At 43.0% G+C, this 27,200-nt stretch overlaps 2 protein-coding genes across 13 annotated transcripts in view; both read left to right on the top strand.

Moving 5' to 3' along the window:
- The window catches only part of HMBOX1 (homeobox containing 1), a 176,300-nt gene extending 149,973 nt beyond the window's left edge, over positions 1-26,327 (top strand). For 2 of the 11 annotated variants that reach the window (XM_050802521.1, XM_050802522.1), the window contains exons 7-10: positions 6,529-6,611; positions 8,840-8,935; positions 10,418-10,512; positions 12,498-26,327. In XM_050802521.1, the coding sequence (XP_050658478.1) occupies positions 6,529-6,611; positions 8,840-8,935; positions 10,418-10,512; positions 12,498-12,635 (412 nt within the window). In that variant the 3' untranslated portion in view covers positions 12,636-26,327. Of the gene's footprint in view, positions 1-6,528; positions 6,612-8,839; positions 8,936-10,417; positions 10,513-10,752; positions 11,850-12,497 lie in introns of those variants that run through there. The other 9 variants (XM_050802520.1, XM_050802519.1, XM_050802518.1 and 6 more) reach the window with 9 other exon arrangements.
- Positions 26,328-27,104: 777 nt separating this feature from the next.
- Positions 27,105-27,200, top strand: part of DCTN6 (dynactin subunit 6) — a 1,120,059-nt gene continuing 1,119,963 nt past the window's right edge. Inside the window, exon 1 of one of the 2 annotated variants that reach the window (XM_050802572.1) lies at positions 27,105-27,108. The gene's annotated coding sequence lies outside the window, so the exon portion shown is untranslated. The other variant, XM_050802578.1, reaches the window with a different exon arrangement.

Raw genomic sequence — 27,200 nt, 5'->3', positions numbered from 1 at the left:
TGGGCTTAAATACCTCCTTTTGTGAGTAGATAGAAACTATAGCCATCTTCCTCTTGATGCTTCCTTTTTTCTGAGCAATTACCATATCCTCCTCGTCAGAGCACATGTGAAAAAGATTCAGAGGATTTTAGTTGACATTAAATTCAGATATATATATATATATATTATGTAGTGTGGTCCTAGAGTGGCCATATAATTTATTGTCCAAAGCGGGACACTCTGGGAGATTAAGATGGGATTTGTTAATAATCCAAGAAAACAGCACTATGTCAGGCAAACCAGCGTGTATGACCATCCTTCTGTAAGCCCTATAGCCTAATCACATCACATCACTAGTTGCCTTCTGTTTTTCAAGCATGTCTTAAGTTTTATACCTTCATATTTTTGTCTTTACTATTACTGTTGCCCTTGCCTCTCCAATGCCTGCAACCTGCTCACCCCTCAGAAGCCTGCCCAATTCAATGAGCTTTCCCAGATCAGCCCAGTCCATAGAGATATCACTCTTTTCTGAATTTAACATGTTGTTTTATACTTAATTAGAAGCTAGATGCATTTTATTTTGTCACAGTTATGTTTTGACTCCTTTTATTATTTAATTTTTTTATATCTTCTTCTCAACTGAACCATAATCAGGGCCCATATTTTGAAATTACTCATATCCCTCAAGTACAATGCCTTATGCATAGTCATGTAATACATAGTTGTTTGGTATTTTAATTTCCTGGTCTACCTTTATCTTTTCAAAAAACTCTTCTACTTATATCAATATTGTGTGTCTTTTCTCACAAAAAAGTTTTAAGAGTTTTGCAGTGAAAAATCTTATTACGTTTTAAACTTAAATTTTACCATGAGGTACTGTAAATGTCATTTTATCCATTTAGATTATACTCTGTATCTTGAATTAATATTTTTTAAACATTGAAACATTACAGAAATAGAGAAAGAAGAGAGTTGTGCTAACAGTCCTTTGTATACTCCTCCAGCTGCAATAGCACGTTTCAATGAAAATTCATATTTTTTAATAGGCCTACATTTCTTAATTACAAAAATAACAGGTCTTTAGTAGAGAAGAAAGGATTAATTAGTTACCAGACTTAGAGATTTAAAACCATATTGAATCAATTCTTATTTTCTTTAGCCTTTGATTTGGAAAAAGTTACTGATTTCCTTTTTTACTCTAGTCTTCTTTATTTTATATAGTTAGATCCTAAAAATACAGATTAATTTTAATCTTTAATTAAATTTAATTCATTTTAAACCTTTTTAACTCAGTACAAAAAATTATATATACCATGAATAACTGCAAATTCTAATTTAGCTTCCAGAGATAGCATGGCTTTATCTATTTGTCACAAGAACAGAAATCACAATCCTAATATTTTCTAGCTGGTCCAAATACACTTTCCAAACATAAATAGTTACAGAGTTGTATTAATCATTAAACTAGTTCTTAAATATTGTACTGTCTCTCCCAAGTTCTCTTCTTAAAAAGTAATTTATAAAAATAGCATGTGTTTATTTCAGAAATTCAACAGAGAAGTATATAAGGCAGAATGTCAATTTTTTAAAAATTTTTTTCTTATTTCTCCAAGAAAAAGTGAAAATCATTCTTAATTGCCACCAATATTTTCCGTTTTTACCCCCATCCCCAACACTGTCACTTCTTGGAGGTAGTCATTGCTAACCCCTTAGTACGTATCCTTCAAGATCCATTTTGCAATACCTATTTGCCCTCGCTTGTTAGCAGTTCATTTACTGTGAGATCCATTTCTTTTGGAGGCCCCCACACTGGGTTGGTGGTGCCTTTGTCTATCATTATTGACTCATCAGCACTATCATTAGTGAGGAGTGCATGTGAGGATGAGTCAGACTTGTACCCTGGCATCATGTGGTTTTCAGTGCAACAGAAGACAGATGTATACAGTGATAAGTGTAATACAAGATGAAAGATATATAAGAGAGGAATAGATGAAGTGCGGTGGGATCCATAGGGCAAAGAAAATACATTTGATTGGCCAAGAGGTGATATTTGAGGTGTACCCTGGAAAGATAAGATTTGCACTGCGGGGTTGGGGGAGGCAAAAAGCTGATGTACTTGCAAGAGAAAGGTATAGAGATGCAAGGAGTTTATAGAGTTATTCCATTTTCCTAGGTGGTAGCATGCATATATGGGAGTAGCAGATAAAGATGTAGAGGTTGTTTGCTGAGAATGATGGTTTCCAGCTGCATCCATGTCCCTACAAAGGACACGAACTCATCCTTTTTTATGGCTGCATAGTATTCCATGGTGTATATGTGCCACATTTTCTTAATCCAGTCTGTCACTGATGGACAGTTGGGTTGATTCCAAGTCTTTGCTATTGTGAATAGTGCTGCAATAAACATACATGTGCATGTGTCTTTATAGCAGCATGACTTATAATCCTTTGGGTATATCCCCAGTAATGGGATGGCTGGATCAAATGGTATTTCTAGTTCTAGATCGTTGAAGAATCGCCACACTGTCTTCCACAATGGTTGAACTAGTTTACAGTCCCACCAACAGTGTAAAAGTGTTCCTATTTCTCCACATCCTCTCCAGCACCTGTTGTTTCCTGATATTTTTATGATTGCCATTCTAACTGGTGTGAGATGGTATCTCATTGTGCTTTTGTTTTGCATTTCTCTGATGACGAGTGATGATGAGCATTTTTTCATTTGTCTGTTGGCTGTATGAATGTCATCTTTTGAGAAGTGTCTGTTCATATCCTTTGCCCACTTTTTGATGGGGTTGTTTGTTTTTTTCTTGTAAATTTGTTTGAGTTCTTTGTAGGTTCTGGATATTAGCCCTTTTTTCAGATGAGTAGATTGCAAAAATTTTCTCCCATTCTGTAGGTTGCCTGTTCACTCTGATGGTAGTTACTTTTGCTGTGCAGAAGCTCTTTAGTTTAATTAGATCCCATTTGTCAATTTTGGCTTTTGTTGCTGTTGCTTTTGGTGTTTTAGGCATGAAGTCCTTGCCCATGCCTATGTCCTGAATGGTATTACCTAGGTTTTCTTCTAGGGTTTTTATGAGGTTGTTTAGAGGGGACTTTGAACACCTCTCTAATAAACCTTTGAGAATTTCTGAACAGGATAGTAACTAGAGATATGCTTTAGGAATATCAATCAGGCACTGGAGTGGGTACAGTGTCATCACAGGCTTTGCAGTCACTTGGAAGAAAAGTTATCACAATGAGGTGTACTGGCCAAAGAGCTATTGCTTAAAAGGAACCCGTAGGTCTTAGCAACTAGTGTATCCCATCAAGTCTAAGAAGGCCTTAGATTGTAAGACACACCTTATTTGACGTGCCAGTAAGGGAGACAGAACACCAACAATTATAAAATGCATCCTGACTTCAGAGATCACAATAATGAAGAAATATGTATTATAAAAACAGTGAAGTAAGATCACTGTATGAGCACATGGAAAAGATGAGATATGCAGGAAAGAAAGGAGAGAGTTGAGAAAATGAAAGGAAGGGGAATGAGGTCAAAGACAAAAGCGGAGAAGTTGACCTTGAAGAGGAGGAGAATGCATGCATCTTCCTCTGCCATAAGACAAATGAATGAGTAATGCTTAGAACAGTGTACAAGTTGAGAAGCCAAGCAATTAACTCATATTAAATAATCTCCATCTTCATAAGAGAGAAAGCAAGGTCATCTGCAAAAAGTGACAGTGGTCAATTTGAGGGTTTGGGGTAAGAGAGTGCAAAGTTTTCAGGTAAATGGGGCAGGAAAGATGGGATATGAAAGGCAATTGGTTAGAAAAGACCAAAAGAATTCCGAACAGAAATGAGGGTCTCAGTTAAGGTTGAAAAATGTGGATTTATTAAAAAACCAATTGGCCCTATTTTATGACTTTGTCCAGGAACACTTGGTCCCCTGAGAAAAGGATGGAAGAAAATAAATGGAAGTTGCTTTCTGCAGGGTAGGAGATTGACTGGACAGGTATGGTGGAAGGACAGAAAAGCTAAAGAACCTAGTTTCTCTAAGGGAAGTTGCTGATTTCGCATGCCATGGAGTTCAGGCTAAGAAATGACAGGTGAAGCCCAAAGAGGAGTGAAAAACAGAGATTGTTTTTGTTTTTGTTTTGTTTTGTTTTTTTAACTGGTGGTTGGGAGAATTAAGGAGTTAAAATAAAGAAAGTGCAGAACAAATTATTTTGAAGAGGAGGCATAGGTAAATACAAAGTTGACTGGGGAATTTCAGAATTGAAGATCATGGAGGTAGAATTCCAAGGGTTAAGCCTTGAAGATAAAGTGTTGTCTTTTAAAGAACAGATGGGAGTATATCTCTGTGTATCTTGGAAACCTCGAAGGCACCCCGTTTATTTCAGTATGAAGTCTTCTTGAGGAACACACAAGGGTCTTCACAAACTGGCCGCATCCCACCTTTCCAGGCCACTATCTCATTGCTTTGTACAAGCCCTATGTTCTAGCCACATTTAACTCTTCTCTATGCCCAGAATCCTCAAAAGCTTTTATCTGCTATTTTGCCTTTGCATATGCTGTTCCCTCTTAAATAAAATGCTTTTCCTCCTCTTCTCTGCCTTGCAATCTCCTGCACATCCTCTAGACCTAATTCAGATGGCACTCCTCAGTGACGCCTTTCCAGGCTCCTGCCAACAACACTGAGCACACATTCATCCACGCTCCCTCAGTGCTCTGTCCGTACATCCTATGGCATTTCACCACAGGGTATTGACTTACATGTCTCTCTCTAGTGGACTGTGAACACTTCGGAGTCAGAAACTATATCATCTTTCTTTATCCACAGTGACAAGCACATATTAGGTACTTAGTATCTGCTTTTTGTTAAATTTTGTGTAAATGAACTCATCCAGAACATCTCAGAAGTTATGACCTGTGCATTTAGGTCACCTGGAAATCTTGTTAAAATTCAGATTCTGATTTAGTAAGTCTGAGGTGGGGTCTGAGATTCAGCTCTTCTAACTGGCTCCTAGGTGACAGCCATGCTGTTAGTTCTCAGAGTTAATCCAAAGCTTCTTAGCCTAAGTAAATAGCAGACATAGAGCAGAGACAGAAGCCATTAGAAATGTGAAAGTGAAGCAATTATGAGGGTAGTGACTTGGAAAAATCCTCAGTATGCACACTGGAGTCCCAGAAATGACAGCAGAAAATGGTGCAGGAAGAGATGCTCAAATAAAGCAGAAGACCATGGTGGAGGGTGGTAGTTGACAAGACTGGGAGGATATAGCTATATGACGTAAGTTTTACAGAAGAAAAGGTAGTTAGGTGGGGACAGCTGCTGTGGGTCAGGACTACATCAGGTGAGACATCAGATGAGGTTAAATAAATAAATAACTACAGTGAAGGCATGCCCTCCGAGGAAGAGTGGGCGGTGAGAGGAGGGAGTCAATGTTAGGAGCTGGGTTTGCAGGTCATCGTCAGGAAGGGCTGGGGCCTCCAGTGCTATTCACAGTAGGATGGCATTTCCACCAGTGCAGACAGGAGTGCTGAAGGCTTAAGAAAGGCTGGATTACAGGGAAAGGGAAACCCGTGAAAAAATGGTAGGTGCTAGAATTTGACAGGGGCCCATTTCCTGATTGGAAGTTTCCAAGTTGAAACCATGAAAGTTCTCCTTTGCTTTTTTTAAACTCGTGGGTGACTGAAAAAGTAGCACTAATAAGCATTCTATTCCCACATGCAGTCTGATGGGTCTGAGAATTCTAAGGATGGGTTAAGTAAATTTATTCTTTCTTTAAAGTACTATTGTTCTTTAAAAAGTGCAAAAGTAATACATACTTTTTTAACAAATGAAAAAGAAAATGTTTAAACTCCTCCCACTAAGCCCCCTCCCCACAAATCAGTAACCAGTATTTAAGCTTACTGTGTAGTCTTCCAGCTTTCATCTATGCAAACTTATGTACACATAGGAATTTTTAATTCTGTAATGATATTTTCATATTATTATTGGTATAATACCAATATTGAAAATAACAGTGTTTTCAGTATTATTCTGGGGATAGTTTTCCTCACTTAGAAATATGTCATAAACATCCCTCCAGGTCAGTGGACAGAACTCTTAACTTATTTTTTCCTACTAGTTTTAAATAGCAATGTATAAGTATAGATATCCCATAATTTGTTCTGCCATTCTCCTATTGATGGATACGTGGGTAATTTCAAATTTTTGCTATATCAATGACATCTTTTAATGAAGCACAGCAGTATGTAGACCTGTTCTGTCCCATATAATAGCCACTAGTCACATGGAGCTATTCAAATTAAAATTAAAATTAAATAAAATTCAAATTCCATCCCTGACATTAGCCTCCTTTCAAGTGCTCAGTAGCCATTTTTGAGTTTTGGCTACCATACTGGACAGCATAGAAGATTCTACTCTCACAGAACATTCCATTCGACAGCCTGGACCTAGACACTTACGTGTGGCATCTTACAGCACATATTTTTCAACGAGTTAGTGTTTTAATGAGAGTATGTTTGAAAAATAAAAACTTTGTGTTTGTATTGGTTGCATCTGCAGTTACTTCAATGAGAATCAATACCCAGATGAAGCAAAGAGGGAAGAAATTGCAAACGCTTGCAATGCAGTTATACAGAAGCCAGGTAAGGTCGCAGGCACAGCCTTGCTCTGCGGTGGTGCAGCACAGCGCTTGGTTACAGGTTGACATCTAGGACAGTTAGTCTTGTGCGTGCGTTGGCATAGTGCTCCCAGCTCAGTCTGTGCCATCCTTCAGCAGGTGACCAGTGCCCTGTCCTGCTCACACAGTACTTCTGAGGGATGTTTTTATGGTACTCAAAATCAAATGCTCACATAGGAGAGTTTTCAAGGAATGACCCTACATGAGATATGAGACCTTGAAATTACTATTTTTTTAATGTGTAGATTTCCTTTTCCAAGAATTTAGCTAAAAGATACTATGAAACAGTGTTAAAGTTTTAAATATTTAAGCAAGCTTTGTCAATATAAAATTAAGATAGAATTTTTTAAAACAATTGTTATTAATTGTAAAATGCTGTATTTCTCTTTGGGAAAAGAATTCTTTTTGTAGTTAGTTTCTATCTCCTTTACACATTGAGATGACTTCTGCTTGCTTAGCTAAGAAAAATTTAGGGCAGGTACCATTTTGAAGTCCTGTTGTTCCAAACTCAACAAACCCACTTAAATATTTCAAATGTATTTTCTTCCTTGTGCTAAAATATTATTTCACATTTTACAGATTTTGTTAAACATAAACCATTTTCAGTTAATAGATCCAATTGATTTCCATGTGGCCAGTTATTTTGATTGGCCTAAAGGCTACATATGAAAGTATCAGTGTTTTATAAAATTAAGTAGACCTTCATTCTCCCTCACCCAGAAGCCAGACTTCTAGCAATGTAGACCCTACAAACTCTGCTCCAGTGACACATAAGTGAAAGGAATCTGTACCCTGTTTCAAACATGCCAAAAGTCCCAGCCCTAAAGCTGTGCAGAAACTTGAACTCTCCCTGGAACATGTTGCCCTCGTATCATCAAGACCCTAACAAACCTGCTTTCTGGTTTCTTCACACACTGGATTAATAGCTGAAAAACAAAAGGAAAGGTGAGGAGGGAATGTTACAGAGGGGTCTGTATTGGCAAGCATGGTACTATCCATAAAAAACCACATTGGACTTCTTGCCGGGTGTGGTGGCTCACGCCTGTAATCCCAGCACTTTGGGAGGCCAAGGCAGGCGGATCATGAGGTCAGGAGATCGAGACCACCCTGGCTAACACGGTGAAACCCTGTCCTTACTAAAAATACAAAAAAATTAGCCGGGCGTGGTGGCGGGCGCCTGTAGTCCCAGCTACTCGGGAGGCTGAGGCAGGAGAATGGCGTGAACCCGGGAAGCGGAGCTTGCAGTGAGCTGAGATTGCGCCACTGCACTCCAGCCTGGGGGAGAGAGTGAGACGCCGTCTCAAAAAAAAAAAAATCACATTGGACTTCAAAGATGGTAAATCTAAAATGCAACTTGAATTGTGCTATGTAGTCAAACCCAGTTACAATAATGGATAGTCATAGCGGCCTTCAGCCTTCAAGAAAACATGTATAATATCCTCTGTCCTAAGACAGCAGGTAATTAGTTAACATAAGGTCTTAAAGATGTAAGTAAATTTTTGTTGTCTGGATACTTGACAAAGAAGAACTTATCTTGGGTCGTTGTGTGGCTCACGCCTGTAATCCCAGCATTTTGGGAGGCCAAGGTGGGCAGATAGCTTGATCCCAGGAGTTGGAGGCTACCCTGGGCAACATGGTGAGACCCCATCTCTACAAAAACCACAAAAATTAGCTTGGTATGGTGGCTTGGGCCTGTAGTTCCAGCTACCCAGGGGGCTGAGGTGGAAGGATCACTTCAGCCCAGGAGGTCAAGGCTGCAGTGAGCTATAATTGCACCACTGCATTCTAGCCTAGGTAAGAGAGTAAGACCCTTTCTCAAAAAAATAAAAAAAGAGTAACTTATTCTGATACAATAATGGTAATTAAATGAAACCCCCATAGTACTGTCACATGAACATGGATCTGGCACCCTAGCCAACTGACTTTGTGGAATTCTCTAATATTATGTATGGCTTTCTGAATTGAAGCATGTTGTGTTACTAGTTGCTGTGTTTGTATTCATTTACATATTTATTCATTCAATAATTGGGGTGTGTACATGGTACCAGGTAATACTTTAAACATCCCTCTGCATCTATAGTTTTGGCAACAAATGTAATCAAAAGCAACAAAATAAAAATATTAGCCCTTAAAACTAGTTTATTCTTGGATCCCAGATACAGATTATCTGAATTTTATTGCATGTATTTACAGGCAAAAAACTGTCAGATCTGGAAAGAGTTACCTCCCTGAAAGTATATAATTGGTTTGCTAACAGAAGGAAGGAGATCAAGAGGAGAGCCAATATTGGTAATGTATCAGTGAGGCTGCTTTTCTCTTGTGCTGCAGTTGTGAACGTCATGTTTATATTAAGATTAACTTCAGTTTAGAAACTGCAAGTCTAAAGGATCCTAACTTCTTTTTTTTTTTTTTGAGATGGAGTTTCGCTCTTGTTCCCCAGGCTGGAGTGCAGTGGCGCGATCTCGGCTCACCGCAACCTCTGCCACCCGGGTTCAAGTGATTCTCCTGCCTCAGCCTCCCGAGCAGCTGGGATTACAGGCATGCGCCACCACACCTGGCTAATTTTGTATTTTTAGTAGAGATGGGGTTTCTCCATATTGGTCAGGCTGGTCTCGAACTCCCAACCTCAGGTGATCTGTCCGCCTCGGCCTCCCAAAGTGCTGGGATTACAGGCGTGAGCCACCATGCCAGATCCTAACTTCTAGGACTAACAAAAATTGCCCTAATGTCTTTCATTGTATTTTTAATAAACCACAGTTAGTAGTATTTGCACTATTTGTATTGTAATGGTAATGACATTTTTATAAAACTCATTGTTCTTAAAGTTCTAGAATATAGAATTAGACTTGGCCCCTGAGCAATTGATTACTCCTGTGGTACATATGAAAGATACTTGTAGGGTCTTGAGAAAGGGAGTGTAATACCCAGAATTTATTATTACTGGACTATGACTTAGATATTACAAAACGATTAATAGTTTGGAATGAAAGAGACTTAATAGACAAGGAATGCAGCAAAAGGCAGAGATAAAGAGCATTTAAGAAATATGAATTCTCGATATAATCATGTATACATGTATATATACACATATCAAAACATCACTTTGTACATTATAAATATATACAATTTTTATTATATTTCAATAAAGCTGAACAGAGAAAACAAAAATGCCAGAAGTGCCCTAGAGGGAACTATGAATACAACTGAAAAAGGAAGAAATAAAAGATTTTTTCCCATTCAAAACTATAATAGTAATACATAAGAATAAGAAATTTAAGTTGGTGAGTCAGGTAGGATGTTGGTTTTTAGCTTCTAAAATTGAATTTCATTTCTCCCATCCAAGTACTAACCAGGCCTGACCCTCCTTAGCTTCCAAGATCAGACGAGATCGGGCGCATTGAGCGTGGTATGGGCATAGAATGCATTTCATTTCATTTCCTTTCCTTTGTAAATATACTTTTTATTCATCAGTACAGTTCTCATATGCTTTATAGAACCCTAAGATAGGAGGACTGTTTAGTTAGTTAGCAAGTATTTATGAAGCACGTAACATGCACAGCAGCAGAGACCCCAGAATGGCAAATGTGTGCCTCCCTTGACCTACATGCATTTGAATTTCATCCATCTTACAGTCTAAAAGAAACAACTGTAGAGAAATATAGGTTTTTGTTTAATTATATTCTAATTTCCTTCACACAAAAATTCATTCAGTGTTTCAGCCATTGTGATAAGGTAACAGATAATTTAGGGATCTATTTGCTTTTTTCGAAGAAGCAGCAATCCTGGAGAGTCATGGAATAGATGTGCAGAGTCCAGGAGGCCACTCGAACAGTGATGACGTCGACGGGAATGACTACTCTGAGCAGGTGAGCCCCTGCACAGCTGGGCGAGGTTCTTGGTGCCTGAGCAGGGGAACAGTGGGACAGCTTAGTTCCGTGGGTGTGGCTGATGGGGTGGGGGAGGGGAAGCAGTCACTGTCCCTCCACTCTGCTCCTGTGTCTAGTTAGATTTCATGTAATTTGAAAGGAATGTGGTAAGATTCGGTTGTCCTGTTGAATTTGTGAGAAATCGTTATTCACCCACATGGATTTATTGTCATACAACAGGATACTTGGCAAGTACGCAATGGGGAGGAGGAGGAGGGAAGAAGTTCAGAGGGAGGCAGAGAAGCAGAGAAGGTAGAAGAAGAGAGGAGGATCTGATCCAAACAAGCAAGTTACACCATTCACGACACACACTCAGTGTTTGAGAAATACTAGGGGCAGCTGGACCCCATGCCTAAACATGTACCGATGCAGGGCACGATGGAAGGCCCCACTCACTCTGGCCCCACTGCAGTGGGAACCCTCCTGCCCAAAGGAGTGGTTCTTCCAGAGTCTCTGGCACACTGACACATGCATCCTCTCATAAGTGCAATACCTGCATGACTCGTCACCTCGCCCTGATTTATTCTGCATTGCTTTTGGGGAAAATGTATTTAATTGTAGCCACTGCATGGAGTAATTCAGTAACTAAGACCGTGGGAGTTCCTCCTTGACCCCACATAGATGTTGACAGATTTCATTAAAATTTTGATAGGATGTAAATTTCCATTTGGAATATGCAGAGAACGCATGGTGCCTTCCCCTAGACCACAGCAAGAAAACTTCTCATTTTTCTGGGGTCTGTGCTTTTTCCTTGCCCCCCAGCCAGCTCATATAGTCCAGTGTGTTCTTTAACAGCCTCTGTTTACCACACGCCTAGAATGCATGCAAGTCTGTGCTGATCCCTTTGTAAATTCTAAAAACTAATCTGTGAACATCAGAAGGAAACAATGATGTCCACACTTCCAAAGAACTACCATTTTTTTCCCTTTAGGACTCTACTTCATAGCCCCAAGAGAATATTCTGTAAGTCTTTCTGTTCGTATACATTCCTGTTATTTTTCAGTCTACCCACAAAGATGGATCATTTCCATCTTTTTTTACAGATGCCCTAAGGGCAGCACATCCCATGTTTTGTTTGTTTTTTTCCTTAAGGGACTTACCCTTTCCAAAGCTCTTTGATACAGAATTCCCCTGAAGATGACAGGTGAGAAACGTACCCCTTATTTGTAACACCGTCTTCAGTGCCTGACGTACATCCTGCAATGCCAGCTTCCTTCACAGCTTTATTGTTTAACACATTGAGCTGCGCGGGGAGGACAGCCTCACACTTGTTCTAGGTAAGACACCTGCCGCTGCCCTTGCACAGCTGCCTCCAGCAGGAGAGCTCCACACCTTCCTCCCCTTTCTCCCATAGCCATTTCCAGCAGAGACACGTGTCCTGTTGTAATTGAGAATTCCTTTTTTTTTTTTTTTTTTTTTAACAAAAATGCACTTTTTATCTGTAAGATGTAATTGTAAGTTTTGTCTAGTTTTCTCAGTTCAGAGAGGGACCATGAATTCTAATAATCTATTTGTAAAAGCAGCAATCTGGAATTTAATAGCTCACTAGTATGGCCTTCAGTGATTAGTGCTATATTTGTTACAAACAGAAAGATCCAAATAATCCAAATTGTTGGTTTTATATCAATCACTGCAGGTTTGATCATCATCACCAGCAACCTTATTAATAGAATGAATAGAATTCTCAGTGAGGAAAAACATTTTTTGTGCTTTTTACTTGTTGAATCCTAAAATTATCAACTGAAAATCTTTGGACCTATATCCATTCAGTGTCTACTTAAATACAATTTACCTCTATTCTATCATGAGCCCCTCCCCCAGTTTCCTCCCACGAATGTTCTGCCTCCCCTTGCCCCAGCATGTCTTTCTGTGACTGAAGAATTCTTCCAATCCACTAATAACATTTCTTATTTCTGCACATCTAGGATGACAGTACGAGCCATAGTGACCACCAAGACCCCATCTCATTAGCTGTGGAAATGGCAGCAGTCAACCACACTATCTTGGCATTGGCCCGACAAGGAGCCAACGAAATCAAGACAGAGGCCCTGGATGATGACTGATCAGGGAGGTTAAACACGACAAGTTAACTTAGTTTAGACGTAGCACCTTAGCAGACTTTCCTCGGTCCTTAACATGTGTTCTTACAGTATAACTTGCAGTTTCTTGTATGTCAGGTAGCCGTTAGGGTCTTGTTCTGTGAAGATGGCATGGTGCCCTCAGCCTTTGCATATACTCTCTCAGTATTAATTCCCAGTAAATAATAACCAACCAACCAACCAAACTTCCCTCTCCCAGCCCGTGAGGCTAGAAAATCTTGCTGCTCCGTCTTAGCATTCCAAGAAAGTGCTTCCAGGTATTTAGATAGCCCTCAGTTCTGAAATATTAGGCTATGTGTAAAATCTTGGGTACCTTTAGATTCTTGTAACACTAGTCTGTACCCCCTTTTCCTTCCCCAAGACTGATAGGATGCAAGCTGAGGTCGTGGCACAGGAATGACAGACACCATTTGGGGAGTATCCACAGAGTCAAAGGAACACTAGAATCCCCACCTCAGTGTGAGGATAATTGATTTCCAGCTGCAATAAGCCGTGCCTCATTATAGCCACACTGTGGCTAGATTATACTTCTTTGGGTGCTGTGCTAAGAATGTCAATGGAAAAAGTCAATCTCAGATTTTGTTTGAAGTTAACATGCCTGACACAGACATCCTTTCCTCTCACAAGCTGTGTGACTTAGTAGATAAAATACTGCCTTCTGCCTTTGGGACCATGATTAAAAACAAAGACAAAAACCAAACGTCATTAAAAAAAAAAAAAAAAAAAAAAAAAAAAAAAAAAGGCCCAGCTTGAGAGCATTGGAAAAAAACATGAGCTGAATGTCTAATGGATGCTAAGTCCAGTTTTCAGAACCACTGTACATTCCGCGGCATAGTTAGCAGTGCCTGCCTGGAAAAGTTTTGGAGGCCATCGTGGAAGTTGCTTTGCCTCCTGTCAGTGTCCCCTTTCCCTGCTACCAAAAAAGTCTTTCAAGGATGGAGCTAAGGTCAAAAATGAGTGAAAAAACTTGCAGTGTTTGTATCCATTAAACGGAAGCCCCCTCAATCTGAGAGGTCGCTAGAGGACTTCATAGTGGGGTTGTGCTGCCTGTCACAGACGCAGACACTTGCCCAGACAGGAGCAGAGAAAAGCAGGGGACGTTTCCTACTCACATTGTGGCTGTACGAGAACACGATGGGACTGCTTTGCTGTTCTCTTTACTCTGTCCTTGGAGAGGTGTGAAAAGCTGTATTGCTACAGGCAATTTATTTAATAATTGGAAGCCATATTGATAATGGATGTGGTAATATTTGTAAAGTTTAATCTACTTTAAGCGGCAGTAACTAATGGAATTTTTTTCCTTGATCACATATGTAGCACTTTTGTTACTTTTTAAAGATATTTATATTTGATAAATCTTTTTTTCATTTTGAGAACTCAAAATACCAAACAGTGAACTTGTGTTATAAAGTCACCCTGTGATCACCTTGTCATCTAGTAGCAAAATGATGAACTATTCATGCATCAAAGAAAATTACATCTGCTGGCCTTGTATGAAAATGATCTCTTGGCATCCTGATTAAATGACACACTGTCACTGTGGGTAAGAGGAAAGAGCCTTCAATGTAGCAGCACAGGGTGCGTCTGAAAGAGGCACAACTGCTGTGGTTTCTGCCTTGCTCCATCTCTCCTATGTATAATGAAGCCTTGTTTAAAGGGGCATGTGGGGCTGGCTGTTAAGCAGGGCTTCTTTTTGTCCATTACCTGAAAACAATTTCTAAGATAAAAGGAAGGTGCCGTTTCCTTACCTCTTCACCCATACTCCTCCACCAAATGTATTCAATGACCTTCCTCAATTTTCTTTCTCATTCAGGAGATACTGAATATCCGCCAGTTTCCAGCTGGTCTCCTTCCACTTAAGGCACACGCTGACTGCGTCATTTCCTTATCTGTTAATCCTGCTTATGTGAGTGTGAGGAAAGTCTTCGAGAGGGCATGAAAGTGCCACCTTATATATGTCTGTGACTTTAAAGAGCTATATGCAGGGCCTGGTCCTGCTGTTGTCCATGGATTTCAGGGGGAAAAAATACATGTACTTTTTTCAGCTTCCAAGCATTGAAGTAAAGTGGAGCCGTCTCTTCTGTTTTACTGTATTACTTGAACCAACAAATTCAAGAGTAGCATTTGTTATTCTCAGGAATGAGCCTCCCCCCGCGGCCAACTCATATTCTTTCTTGGTTTATCTGACTTTTTATTTCAATTAGGAGATTGTGTTCTCTTGCTTTCCTTTTATTTTGCTTAAAGGAAATGTAACATATTTCCATTTTTGTGGAATTTTGACTGCTTATTCTCAGTTGAATCAAAATACAAGGAGACAGAGAAATATCCACTCTGACAAGCCACATCCATGATTGATTGTAAGGAGATTATTATAATTGATAGCTTCTTTATCATGGGATTGCTAGTATCATTTGTACTTGCTAGTCTTTTTAAAGGAACAGACTCAAACTGTTAAGACAGCTGCAGTTTCTAAAGAACTACAAAGATTGTCATAGATGTACTCAAAGGTTTCATTGTTTTAACACCTTTACGGGAGGAAAAAAGCTTCAGAGAATAAAGGCAAGTTCGCATCCATGAAGGGCAGTACCAGACCCTATATGGCAATGTGGTGAAACTGAAAGAATATTTCTGCCACTGCAGGAGAATGTCCTGGAGAGCTCAGTGGGAGCAGGAGGAAGGCATCTTCCACCCACAGCTGTTCTTGTCATTGGAGAAGACCGCTGGCTGCTCTGAAGACCCACTGCCTTACATGTCACTTTTGCTTTTTCACCAAGAGTGAGAATTTACTTCCTCTGGGCCTAGATTTAAACCTGTTAGTTTTCTGTTTGTCACCAAGTTCAATTCTGCCATCTTGTCCAGGCCACCTTGGTTCTTATAATGGTGTGTGGCACTGCTACTGTTATATTTCTAGTGTCTTTAGGTAGTATATTTCTCTCTTAAGCTTTTTCAGGTTTTAGTGGCGGAATTAAACTAGAAACCCTAAACTTCCTTATTACTGAAGGGAAAGCAGCCAGGCTCTGAAAACTCACACTGTGTGCTTCTTGGTTGTTCTGCTCCCCCCGCCCCGCCCCCCGCCCGACCCGGGTTGTACTTCACTCTCTCCTTCAGGCCCCAGGAGACTCCTGCAGGGGCTGTTCCTGTCGAGGAAGACTTTCAAAAGTCTTTTGAAGTGGGATATGGGGGAACTTGCCAACAGGTATTCATATAATTTATTTCTTTAAAGACACCTTAATTGAATTACTATGGTCAGATGGGTAAACTTTCCAAACTTTAGAAACACTGACACAGGGACCTTTTAAAATGGGCCATCTTGATGAGATCTCTGCCCATCTGTTGATAACCCTAACAGCAGATGAAGGCTGGGAGGGCAACACACTGCATTCTTACCTGAGCCCTTCAGTGCTATTTAGTCCCAAATAGATGTTTTGATTTGTTTCAGCAAAGCCGGTAATGTTGGAGTGCCCTTACAGCAATTTTCTTCACAATCAAAATCACAGTTCTTTAAGTGGTTAATAAATGTAGTTGCCTTCCACCCACCTATGACTCTGGACAGTCCCCATCCCTGTCACTCACCCCACCCCCATATTCACATTCCCATGGCCCATCACAGGAAGAAGGAACCTGAGGCAGAGAGGAGGAAAATCATTAATGCAGAAGTGTACACATCCAGTTCTCTAGTTCTTGGTAGATTGATGGTGGCAGCCCGTTCAGTGATCACCACCTATGTTAGGTCCGTATATCCAGATATATTTTACCTCAAAGGAGATGACTGAAGAATTGACCAATATAGTTATTTCCTTTCTGCCTGTTTAACGTTTGTCTTTAAGAAATGTTGACTTTAGAAACTTCTCCCTTGGATATCAACCATCAGGCACCAAGTATAAACAGACTCATTGAATCAGGAGTCTCCAGCCTCATCCTGTCTGTGAATAGCTCCTCTTCTGTTTCCCTCTGACAAGGCCTTAAGCTGACTTCTTTGCTGGAATTTTCTAATCTTGTGACAGCAGGGAAAAGTAGCTGGATGTGGTCCACCTCTTAACACAAACACTCCTCCCTGTCTTGACCAGCTACATATTCCACTGAACAGCCTCATCATCTTTGCCCTCAACAGTGGAAATGATCCCTTTCCCACAGATGTTCTCCCACCCACCCTCCCTCCCTTCCTCTTCCTAAAAATGTGAAGTCTTAAGTCTTTACTCTCTGGTCTTCAGAGGGTTTGGTTAGAAGCAGTCTTCCCATTTAATTTGTGGCTCTGCCTTTTAAAATTGTTTTTTGTCTTTTGTTGTTCAGGGAACAACCAGAGTATTTTCTCCCCAGTGTGTCCCAACAGATTCTTAGGCAATAATTTTTCTTGTTGATGATCCTGTGCTCAATAGCACACTACATTGAAGAACCCTGGCCCTCACCATTGTGCGTTGGTTTCTGTGTTAATCTCTGTGATCTGAATCATGTCAGAGAGATGATAGATTTTATCATTTTGTTGTGATTATTAGTAATGTTTTACTACTGTATTCATTGGGGCTGCATTGAGACCAGCCAAATCCATTTATAGCTTTACTGAGCCGGATTGATTTGTCAAGATTTCCCAAGTGAAAGTTGGGCACATTGCCCAGCTCCTGCTGGTGGTATCTTTGGGGAGTGTGGGATGGGGTGGGGGGATGTCCTGGGGCAGGGGTGGGAATGACACATATAAGGCATTCCTTTTGTTTTTTTTTTTTGCTTGTGCTCATTACATAGCAAGGGTGTTTACTCGGGATTTGGGGATCAGTTGTCAGCCATGTTGAATTTGGCAAACTGAGCTGCGTGCCCTGAAAGCCCTCTTTTTATTTCTTCGTTTCCATATTGTCTGACTTACTTCGCCTAGGAATACCTAAGTTATCCAGTCCAGTGTTCCCTGATGAGAGTGGAATATTTTCCTGGAAAGGCAGCTGTCCATGCCAGGTCATCTGTCAGGATGTTATGGTGGTGTGCGGTCAGAGCAGAGGGCCTTTCTTTTCCTGTAATGTGCTCTACTTCCTTCAGCATGCTTGGTTTCAAAGATGACCACCACTTTAAAAGAAAGATTTCCTTACAGCTCTCCAGAGAACTATCATACTAAGGTGATAGGAAAGGCTTCTCAGATACAAGCCAACATTCTGTTTTCTGATTACAGAAACTCCTCTCACATGCAGGTTGTGTTTGGAAAGGCTGTCCCTCAATTCCACCTATAAACTGAAAGTGATAAGCTACTGTCTTGTGATCTTGCAGAGCCAATAGTTGAGTCACTCATCTCTGAAAGGTAACTTTGTTCATATCTATGTATTTTCAAACCTGGAAGTTCGTAAATTGAAAGTTTCAGTATTAGCTGTATTATTTTCTTGATGAGGAATAGAAATGGCAGCAAAAAGCAAGCCAGCAATCTGAAAACTCCAGTCTCCTCTAACACTGGCTTTGTTTTAAATCAAGACGGAAGAGATACATGAGGGGAGGGAGGGAAGATTTGCTGGCTGCCCATTCTTATCTCAGTGACATAGATGCCTCGGGATTACAGGCATGCGGAGCACTGAACCTCTTTGTCGTTCTTCCTTTGACATTTGTGGCAGAACTTTCTAGTTGATTCTGTTCACATGAAATGTGACAAGCATTTTTACACCATGAGACAGTTTACTACCCACATGCCACACCCATTGTCTGTCTCATCAGCCAGCCCCATAACCGCATCCAGAGGGATGCAGCTGAAGGGGAGCCGTGCCTTTCTCCTCTCCTGACACTCCTTTCATGTGGCAGGTTTGCAGGTTGGTCGGCCCCAGTCTGGACAGCTGTGTCCGTGCCTGCTCGGCTGCCCTCCAGTTGGTTGGTGCGGCCGGCGTGGGCATGCACAACCCGGCTCCCACTTGAGAAGTCTTGGGATGCCGGCTCCCTCGACTCCATTTTCATTTTCTCTTCTTTTAAGTAAGAGTGGCTCTGTATAGCCATAATTAACTCTCAAATTCACATTGGTGTGCTGTGATCAAATGAAGGTTGGACTGAATCTTTTCAAATTGTAACCATGGTAATTGAGGGGGGTGGCATAGAATGAATATATAAAAATATAATGGCAATTGTTCTGAATGACTGAGTGTCCTCCTGACATGTAATTAGCTGTTTTAGCAGGATGTAGATTGGCATGGTCATAATTAAAAGAATTTCTGTCCTTTATGTGATTGGAAATGGCAGCGCTCCCATCCCCTGTTCCCTCTTAGCACTAATGCTCCCAAGAACATTTGGAACAGCAGCTCTGTAAACTAAAATAATGACATGGTGCTTCTGTTCTCCCCTAAGTGAAACAGCAGAATTTGGAGTTGTTTCAGCTTCAAAATGGAAGCCTTTGATTATTGTTCCCCATTTGACTTCTAAGTTCTTTGAAACTTCATTCAACATCCAGTTCCAACTTGCTCCATCTCTGGCAGAAACCACAGTCGGGACCCCAGAAGGAGCCCTTCTGACCAGCCTCTAGTGCGTTCCAGCCCATGGTCTGCCCAGCTCATGGTCTGCCCAGCTCAGGGCCCTTGCTTGCCTAACTCGAGGACACTGCTGCTTGCTGGGCTCTCTGGGATCTTCAGATTTCCCTTGGTTGCTTGATATTTCCATTGATGTCACTATCAGAAAGCATTTCCCAAACAGAAGTTTACAGAAAATTGAATCAAGGTTTCCTCATTGAATCCTAAGACTCAGACAACATGACAGCACACACATAACTAACACAGGCTTTAAACACGTGGGGGCATGAATGGAGTACTATTCATGACATTCTAAAGCTACTGGAGCATGGGACACATGTGTCTGTGCGCTCCTCTCACACCCCTTGGCAGGTGCCCCCTCCCACCGGCGCTGTTGCCCTGAGTCTTCCCCACTGTTCCGCTGTGCCAGTGTGAGCATCTCCCTGGCACTCAAGTTCATGTTCTCTCCCTCCCACTCTTCCTCCTGTCTCTTCCGTGCTCCCTGTCGCACAGGACATCATGTGGGCTTGATGCCATACACAGTCCCTGACCATGGTCCCCTACTTTTCTCCGGAAGTGTCACACTGGACAGGAGCTGCTGAGTCACCAACTCACCTTTCCCTAGAATGTGGCTTTGTTTTTTTTCCCCCATCACTTGCAGAGGTCTTTATTCAATTATATGATCAAGAATGAGTCTACAAGGATACCAGCACCAGACATAGTGCCAAATGGCCTTTTGCAAGCGGTTCCATGCCCAAGAGGCTCACACTTGTGCTGGGTGAGCCTGGGACCATGAGCCTTTTCTTTTCCAGGTCTGGACACTCCAGGGTTGGTTTGGCTAGCCACTGGGGAGAGTACAACTCTGGCCTTTTTTCATATTTTGCTGCTTCTCTTTGTACAGATCTTTCCCCCTCCATATACCAAAAGGAATCCTAACCTAGTTGAAATGCTAGTTGCAAATCAGTTTCATGAGAATGCTGAAGTAGGCTACTGATTTAAAATTTTCCTCTTCCCTGAAAATACACACACCTAGAGAATTTAGGGAAAGGCTCTTAGGCCTTGGGAATCTTTTCATTCCCCGCAAAATACCTACAAAAAAATGTGTAGTATTCCTTCAGTATTCCTCCTCTTATAGGCCCTGAAAGCAACCTCATTCCCACCCAGTCCTTGCACACCTGCATTCAAGATCCATGCATGCAGTTGTTGAAACTGTTTTCTTTGGGATCCTATCTTTATGACAATTGGAATGATTACAGATTTATGACCCCAAAGAGTAGAGCATTCCTTTTCCTATTTTCCCAGCTGCTAAAAGATGACTATCTCCATTAGAATTTAGAATCCATCTTAAGATTAGAGATGGTAAGAACTGACTGGATGGGTCTAATTCTATGATTTGTGAGACATGCATTAAAATCATCAGCAGAACATTCTGATGATCCACCTACACTCAAAACACCACCACAGTTAAAACCTTCTAATGGAACCCCTGTCTTAGGGATCAAGGTATTAGAGGTGCTGCCTCAGGGATGGTGCTACTTCAAAAGAACCGAAGTTGGAGAGACACCTCCCTTCCCAAATGCTTCTGCAGGCCACTCTGGTGCTTCAGAAAACCCCAACCATATATTCCTTTATCAGCAGCCCCCACCCCTCTCCATCACAACTCAGCTTACCAAAATCAGTGAAAATCGAGGCAGTGCTTACCCATGAAATATGTGGGTTTTGTTCTTGTAGGAAACTAAAGATGCCACCACTGTAAATCATAGTATGACAGAGACAAACGCACAGGTCTCCCAAGCACCCCAAAGTCAATACAGCCCATGTTTTCTGAGCACGTACTGTGTGCGGGGCGTCGTGCTGGACATGTGTGCTGCCTCATGACCCAACACCAAGCAAGTCCCCTCGCCCACGTCAAGGCAAGTCTCCCCTCGTTTCTTTCATTTCAGTAGGACATTCATCTTCAAACAACAGACCGCATAGGACAGTCTGCCCTCTGAACACTAACCTGGTTGGTTTTCTCACGCAGCAGTGCCAGGTACCCCCAGGCGCGCTGTGGCATCGCCCCCACCTCTGTGAGCTGAACTCCCTCCGTGAGGGTCTGGATGCTACAGCCTCTCCAGAGTCTTCCTCCTTGGTCAGTGGTGAGGACAGGAGTGCAGGGAGGCGCCGCAGTGGTTGACACGTGGGAAGCCTGTGTGGCTGAGGGGAACTTGAACTCCAGCACCCCTTGCCTGCAGTTAGCAAAGGCAGAGACCAGGAAACCTTCTTGCGCTTCCTGTCTTCTCTCTTCCGCTCTTGTAGCACTTCCCTGGTCGTTCCTTCGGGGCTCCTGCTGTGTTCAGGAGCATCTTGCCCAGCTGGCCCCTCCTTCTCTCTAGAACCCGAGGGTCTGGGGTTCTGGAATTAGATCAGTGTCTGCACTGCCTCAGGCCTCCCTGGCTCCTCATGGGTCCTGACTGCAAAGACATACCTTGATTTGGGCTCAGCGTAAGAACTTTCTAGAAGTCAGAATCCAGCTGAAGCACGAGCTCCTTTGAGGTAGAGGTCTGGTTCCTGTCCTGTCACATTTCACGTGGAACTGCGGTGACTGTTGTTAGGGACATTGAACAAGGGACATGGGTGCCAAGCTGACCTGAGGACTCGGCTAACTAAAGTTCCACATTTCTTCCCTTCTCCACCTGTCTACCTCTTTTCCATCAAACATAAGTGGTCCTCTAGGGGTTGGCTCTCTCATGGTCTCTCTTCTGATCTGCTCTGCCCTGTTGTGGGCATCTTGGAACCATCTCAGAAGCAAAGCCACAGCTGTGGACTGGTCCTTGTGAGAGTCTCCCTGGATCCTATGTACCTGTAATAGGTACATAGTTACGTTATTATCCAACCTCCAATCCCCAAAAAGCCTCCTTAATTTGAAAGAGAAAAGGTGTATGTGCCTTGCATTTTGTTATCGGTCCAGATTTTGCATCTGGTGGTGGCTGGGGTGCCATTGGGATTTTGGAATGGGAGTAGTTTGATTCCTCCCTAGGAAGGAACTCATGGCTCTCACAAACCAGTGTCTGTGGCAGTGACAAGTCACAGAATTTGTGTTTCAAGGTTTATTCCTTCTTCCCTTTAGGACTTTTTCAACTTCCTGTCACTTCGGGCTAAGTCTAAATTTCAGTCATGTTTTGTGGCTTCCTTTGAGCACAGTAACCTCTCCTTTCCTTCCATTACTGGAACTAAGATCCCAGCATAAACTCGTGAGAGTCACTTTTCCACCTCATCATTTGCTGGAGGTATTAAGCTGGACACAGAATGACATCAGTCATACTAATGTGAGCAGCAGCCACTCTGGTGTGTTCCATTGAACTCTTGTTCTTAAACCAGATTCACGGGGGGCAGGGACAGAGTTAGAAGAGTGGGCCGCATGAAGACGTGTGTTCAGTGGTGGCTGCTTTCAGGCAGCATTGTTGTATGCCTTGAAAACCACATTTCATTATGTTAGAATCGGTGATCCCCTTAACACTGCATCTCTGAAAACGGGCACCCTGAAACCAAAACCAAAGTTCTGGAGGTGGGGAGTGGAGCTTTTCTTTCAAAGCACTGGGAGCTTGGGCAGGGCGTCCCCTGACTGCTCCTCAGTTTTGTCGGAACACTCAGAAGGGCCTCCTCTTTTCCTAATAGTTGCCTCATGTTGACTCTAGAAAGCGTGTGCAGCCTGTGCCTCCCCGACCCATGGCGGGCATCTGGATAGACCCTGGGAGCCTCCCCACCCCTGCCTCTTCTAGCCACTTTTCCAGGGGGCTGTAGAACACGGTCATGGGAAGGCCTCTGCTGGGCCAAGTCCCTGGCCCCTAAGCCATCACAGCACTGGTGTCGTCAGACACACGCTGGCTGCAAGGCAGGACACTCCCCTTGCCGAGAGATGCCAAGTGCGTCATCATTGCCTCCCCTGGAAGAGCCCACCGCCTTCTATGACCTCCCCCCAGCCCGGGCTCGCCCTGCCTTCCACGGCCATGGTCACATTGGGTATGCAGTACTTTTCAAGGATAAATTTTTGTTTATGTTTTTTAAGTGCCTAAGCAAGTTACAGACCTCTGGAACCTGCCAGAGAGTCGGCCTGTGCCCTGTCCCCATCCCTCCCCACCCTGCACTGGCCCTTGAGGGTGGGCACAGGGCGGCTGCCCCTCTCCAGTGTCCCTGGCGTTCTGCAGGCAGAACAAGGCAGGGACAAACTAGCGGGGGAGATCGCTTCACAGCCACAGCAGGCTGGCTTCATCACTGTTTTCCAGCGTTTGTTTCTTTAGGGCTGTTTCTGTTTATGTGGTTTTGGTCTTGGTTCATAGAGAATTTAAGTCTGCTTAGGGAAATCTCAGTAGCCACTAAGAAGACAGGAGAGCAAGACAGCCTCACAGCAGCATTCCAGCTCTGGCTTTGGTAGGAGTTGGAAATGTATCCACATCCAAGAGGGCAAAGCGTCGAATCATCCTAGCTCATGAGCCTGACTCAGCTGCCAGCATGAGCCACTGGAACCCCAGCTGCCTTTGCGAGCCCTCTCTTCCTAGACTAGAGGGATCGGGGTGTCTGCTCACGAGGGCTTGGGAAAACCAGCAGTCGGGCATTCAGATCCAAAGTGTGTCTTTGGAAATGAGTGTGAGTGTATTTGTTTCTTTTTTAAAAAATAATTTAAGTCTGATCTAAATATGGGGCCTTTATTCTGTGATGGGTGTACGACAGATTATTTTGTGACTGCACTCTGTTCAAATCACATCACTAAGCAGCGCTCAGATGATTTGTTGGTGCATTAAAAGGTTTTGCAAAATGGAACAATCCATACCCAGGCACTTTATTTTCATTAATAATCCAGCATTTTTGTTCAGACAATGTAATGACCCAAAACACTGGGTATTCATATTTGACACATGGGCAAACTTGCCAGTGGAATTATGACCTGATAGAGAAGGGAAGGCAGGCTGACAAAGGTGATCGAATGGGGGAACAGTGCTGTGGTGATCATGAGAATGAGGCTTTTCTGTAGCATGTAAACCAAACCAGGCCCTTGGCAGTGCGTCATCCCTCAGTTCTCCAGATGCTATTTTTGCAGGTTCTACCAAGTGCTTGTTGATTACCCTAGTTGTAATTGTCTAGGGAAGAGATGAATGTAAGTGAGAGTGCAGAGCACTGGGGAGGGCGACAGTGAAATGCAATTAGAGGCAGCAAGAGAGTCCTAGTCTGTTCTCACGTAACCGGACTTGAAAGCTCCAGCGCGAGCAGAGTGCTGGGGGTGGATTCCACTGCCGAACCGCGGCACCTTTGCTTTACTCTTCAGCATGGGGGTGGTAACTAGCTGCACAGCAAGTTATGAAATGGAAAGCAAGCTTAACGGCTGTAATCTCGTCGGATACCCCGGAGCAGATGCCTTGGGATTGCCTGAAGTGTTTCGCATCCACCAAATAAGTTGAGTTTCTAAGATGGGCCATGCGGGATCCCTGCCACATGGGCGTGGGGGCAGCGCGCTCCTCCCTGCCTCGGCTGCTGTGTGTCTTAGTCTTCGTGTTTCCCCTTGGCGTCTCCTCTAGTCCCTGTCCATCTTGTACACCATGTGTCCCTGAGGGTGAGTCACACCTGTGTCTGAGTCTGCTGTAAGGTGTTCAGTCTACCTCAAGGGGTCATCATGGTAAGCTCTGTCCCACGGCATCCTCCGTCCATCACCACACACACTGGAATGTATCTCCCCCGCCCTGCCCCTTCGATAACCTCCTGACCCTGTCTTTCCTATAATCACCACAAACTCCTAGTGCAAATTGGATGCTGCTTTAAATGTGAAAACAATTGTTCAAAAGCTATAAAACCTGAATGAAAGCTGAAGCTGAATTTATAAGCCTTGTTGCGTATGAGCCAAAAGTGCAAAAAGCTCTATATAATGAACTAACCTGCCACTCGTATAAATATAAATATATATAAATATATTAAAATCAGACTGTTCTACAAAATTGTGTATTTGTATTTTTGTGTACGTACAATTTTCTGCTAAGCAGAAGGAGGATGTAGTATAGGATGCTGTGAGAAGAGATTGGTTTAATCCTATTTCTTTGTTACTTATTTTTGTTAACATCAGATGCCTGTCTTTGTCTTATATGTGTATGACACTGTTTGGAAAGCTGCAGTATCTCTCTTCCTGAGGTCCAGAGGCCATTAAAGAATAAACATGGGGCTTAGAGTTGTCTTGGCCACCAAACACAGACAGGTAAGCCAGCAGAGTTCAGCTCCCCTACACGGTGTGGTGGGACCTGGGACCTGGAGCCACTCGTGGTCCTGAGGTGGGACTGAGGGAGGGAAAGGGCTCCCCCACTTCAGGCTGGTCACTGTATTTTGACTTCCCTCTGGGAAGCAAAATCCCACTCGTAAAAATCAACTTCCAAGACAAAAGATGATCCGATGTCACTTTTCTGGATCCACCAGGAAAGGACACAGGATGTCTCTGAACTTTGGAACAGCCCCTCATATTTTGGGGCCAGGAGTTTGCCCAGAAAGCAGCAGGTGGCTCTGCCTGGCTGTAGCCCGGCTCATCGGCTGTCCCTGGGCTTCGTCTCCCTCTTCTGAGTAGTTGCTGCCTTTCTTCAGATCAGGTTACCACAATGCCTCCCCGCTGCTGACGCTTCATCCCCCACACCTCCAGCCCCAGTTACCTGGAGCTTCTCAGAACCCACTTTGCCGGTGCTAAAACACAAGAGGGGGTGAAAGTGGCTGCCAGTAATGGCCAGAAACCAACCACCAGAGGCCAGGCTGAAAGACAAGCTCCGGGTGCCCAGGGGCTGACGGGCCAACCATGTGGCAGGTCCCAGGCCCCACCCACTGCTGCCATCCGCCTCTGAGCTCCACAGTGGTCCCTCTAATGGGAACCTCCTCTAGGGAGAGCGATACTGCACCTCCACCCGTAGGACTCATATTTATAACAATGTGTAATGGCTGTAGCAAAAAGCCCTTGTTTCTAGATGTAAATGGTCAAAGAAACAAGCGCTCTATTGTATTGAATAAAATAGTTCAAATGAGTCCTGTATCATTGTATCTCCTATTCTGGATTAGTGCCTTTTGGACAGTAGACTGTTCTGTAATTAAAATGTAGTATACTGCTTTTTTGTACAGTTTTGTTTTAATAAAACTTTTTTTTAATTTGTGTTTATTTTAGTATTGTACCTATTAGAGAATAAAATGTATAACTGAATACAGACTGGCTGGGATTTCTTTGGATCAAAGTGATTATTTGGGAAGTGACCGACCCAAACAAAGAGATGGAAGTGTTCCATTTTGAACATTGGTCCTTTTGTGCATTTAAAATGACTGGGAAAGGCTCACGCAGACTGCTGCACACCACCTGGGTAAGAGGGCAACACCGAGCCAGGAAAGCCCCTCTGCACATCCCACTCCCTGATCCTCCAGCCTGCGTTTGGCACGTGTCTGGATGACACCAGGAGAGGCTGTGCCTTCTGGGAGTCCCCTGACTGCACCCTCAGTATGGCACATGCCCACCCGGCCTGCCTTTTCCCCACCATCTTCAAGCTACACGATCACATGAAGATCTGGCCGCCCCTAAAACCGTCAGGATCCTAGCAGCTCTCCCCGAACTAGGAGTGCAGCCTCTGACTTACGCCAAGCGGCTGAAGTCCATGCAGCTTTTCTCTTCCATTCCAGGCCACGCCCTGAGCCTCATTTTCTTAAAAGAGCTCTGTCTCTGTTGGGGCTGCACCTTCAGCAGTAAATAAAAAACACAGTAAATAAAGCCAAGCCTTCATTATTCGTTTTCTCTAAAGGCTTCCATTGGTTGGCATCAAATTCTTAAGCAGGACTCAAGGACAAGGTGCCCTGGCTTCCCTCTCCCTTCTCAGAGGAAACCTAAGACACAAAGGGTGTGTCTTTTCTTCTTCACAAGCATCATGAGGAAAGATGATGCCAAATTTTCAGCTGCCCCAAACCCTGTTGAAGTTGCCAAGTAGAGGCAGGGGGGGTTCGGGGTTGGGGGATGAGGACAGGGGCCAGCTCTGATGACATCCCCACCCATGTTCCCCTTTCTTGGCCTGGGATTGCTATTTCTGCTTAA

Source organism: Macaca thibetana, chromosome 8 (genome assembly GCF_024542745.1).
Source record: "Macaca thibetana thibetana isolate TM-01 chromosome 8, ASM2454274v1, whole genome shotgun sequence".
Classification (NCBI taxonomy): Eukaryota; Metazoa; Chordata; class Mammalia; order Primates; family Cercopithecidae; genus Macaca; species Macaca thibetana.
The sequence above is the reverse complement of the archived record's forward strand: the minus strand, read 5'-3'. Positions and strand labels throughout refer to the sequence as shown.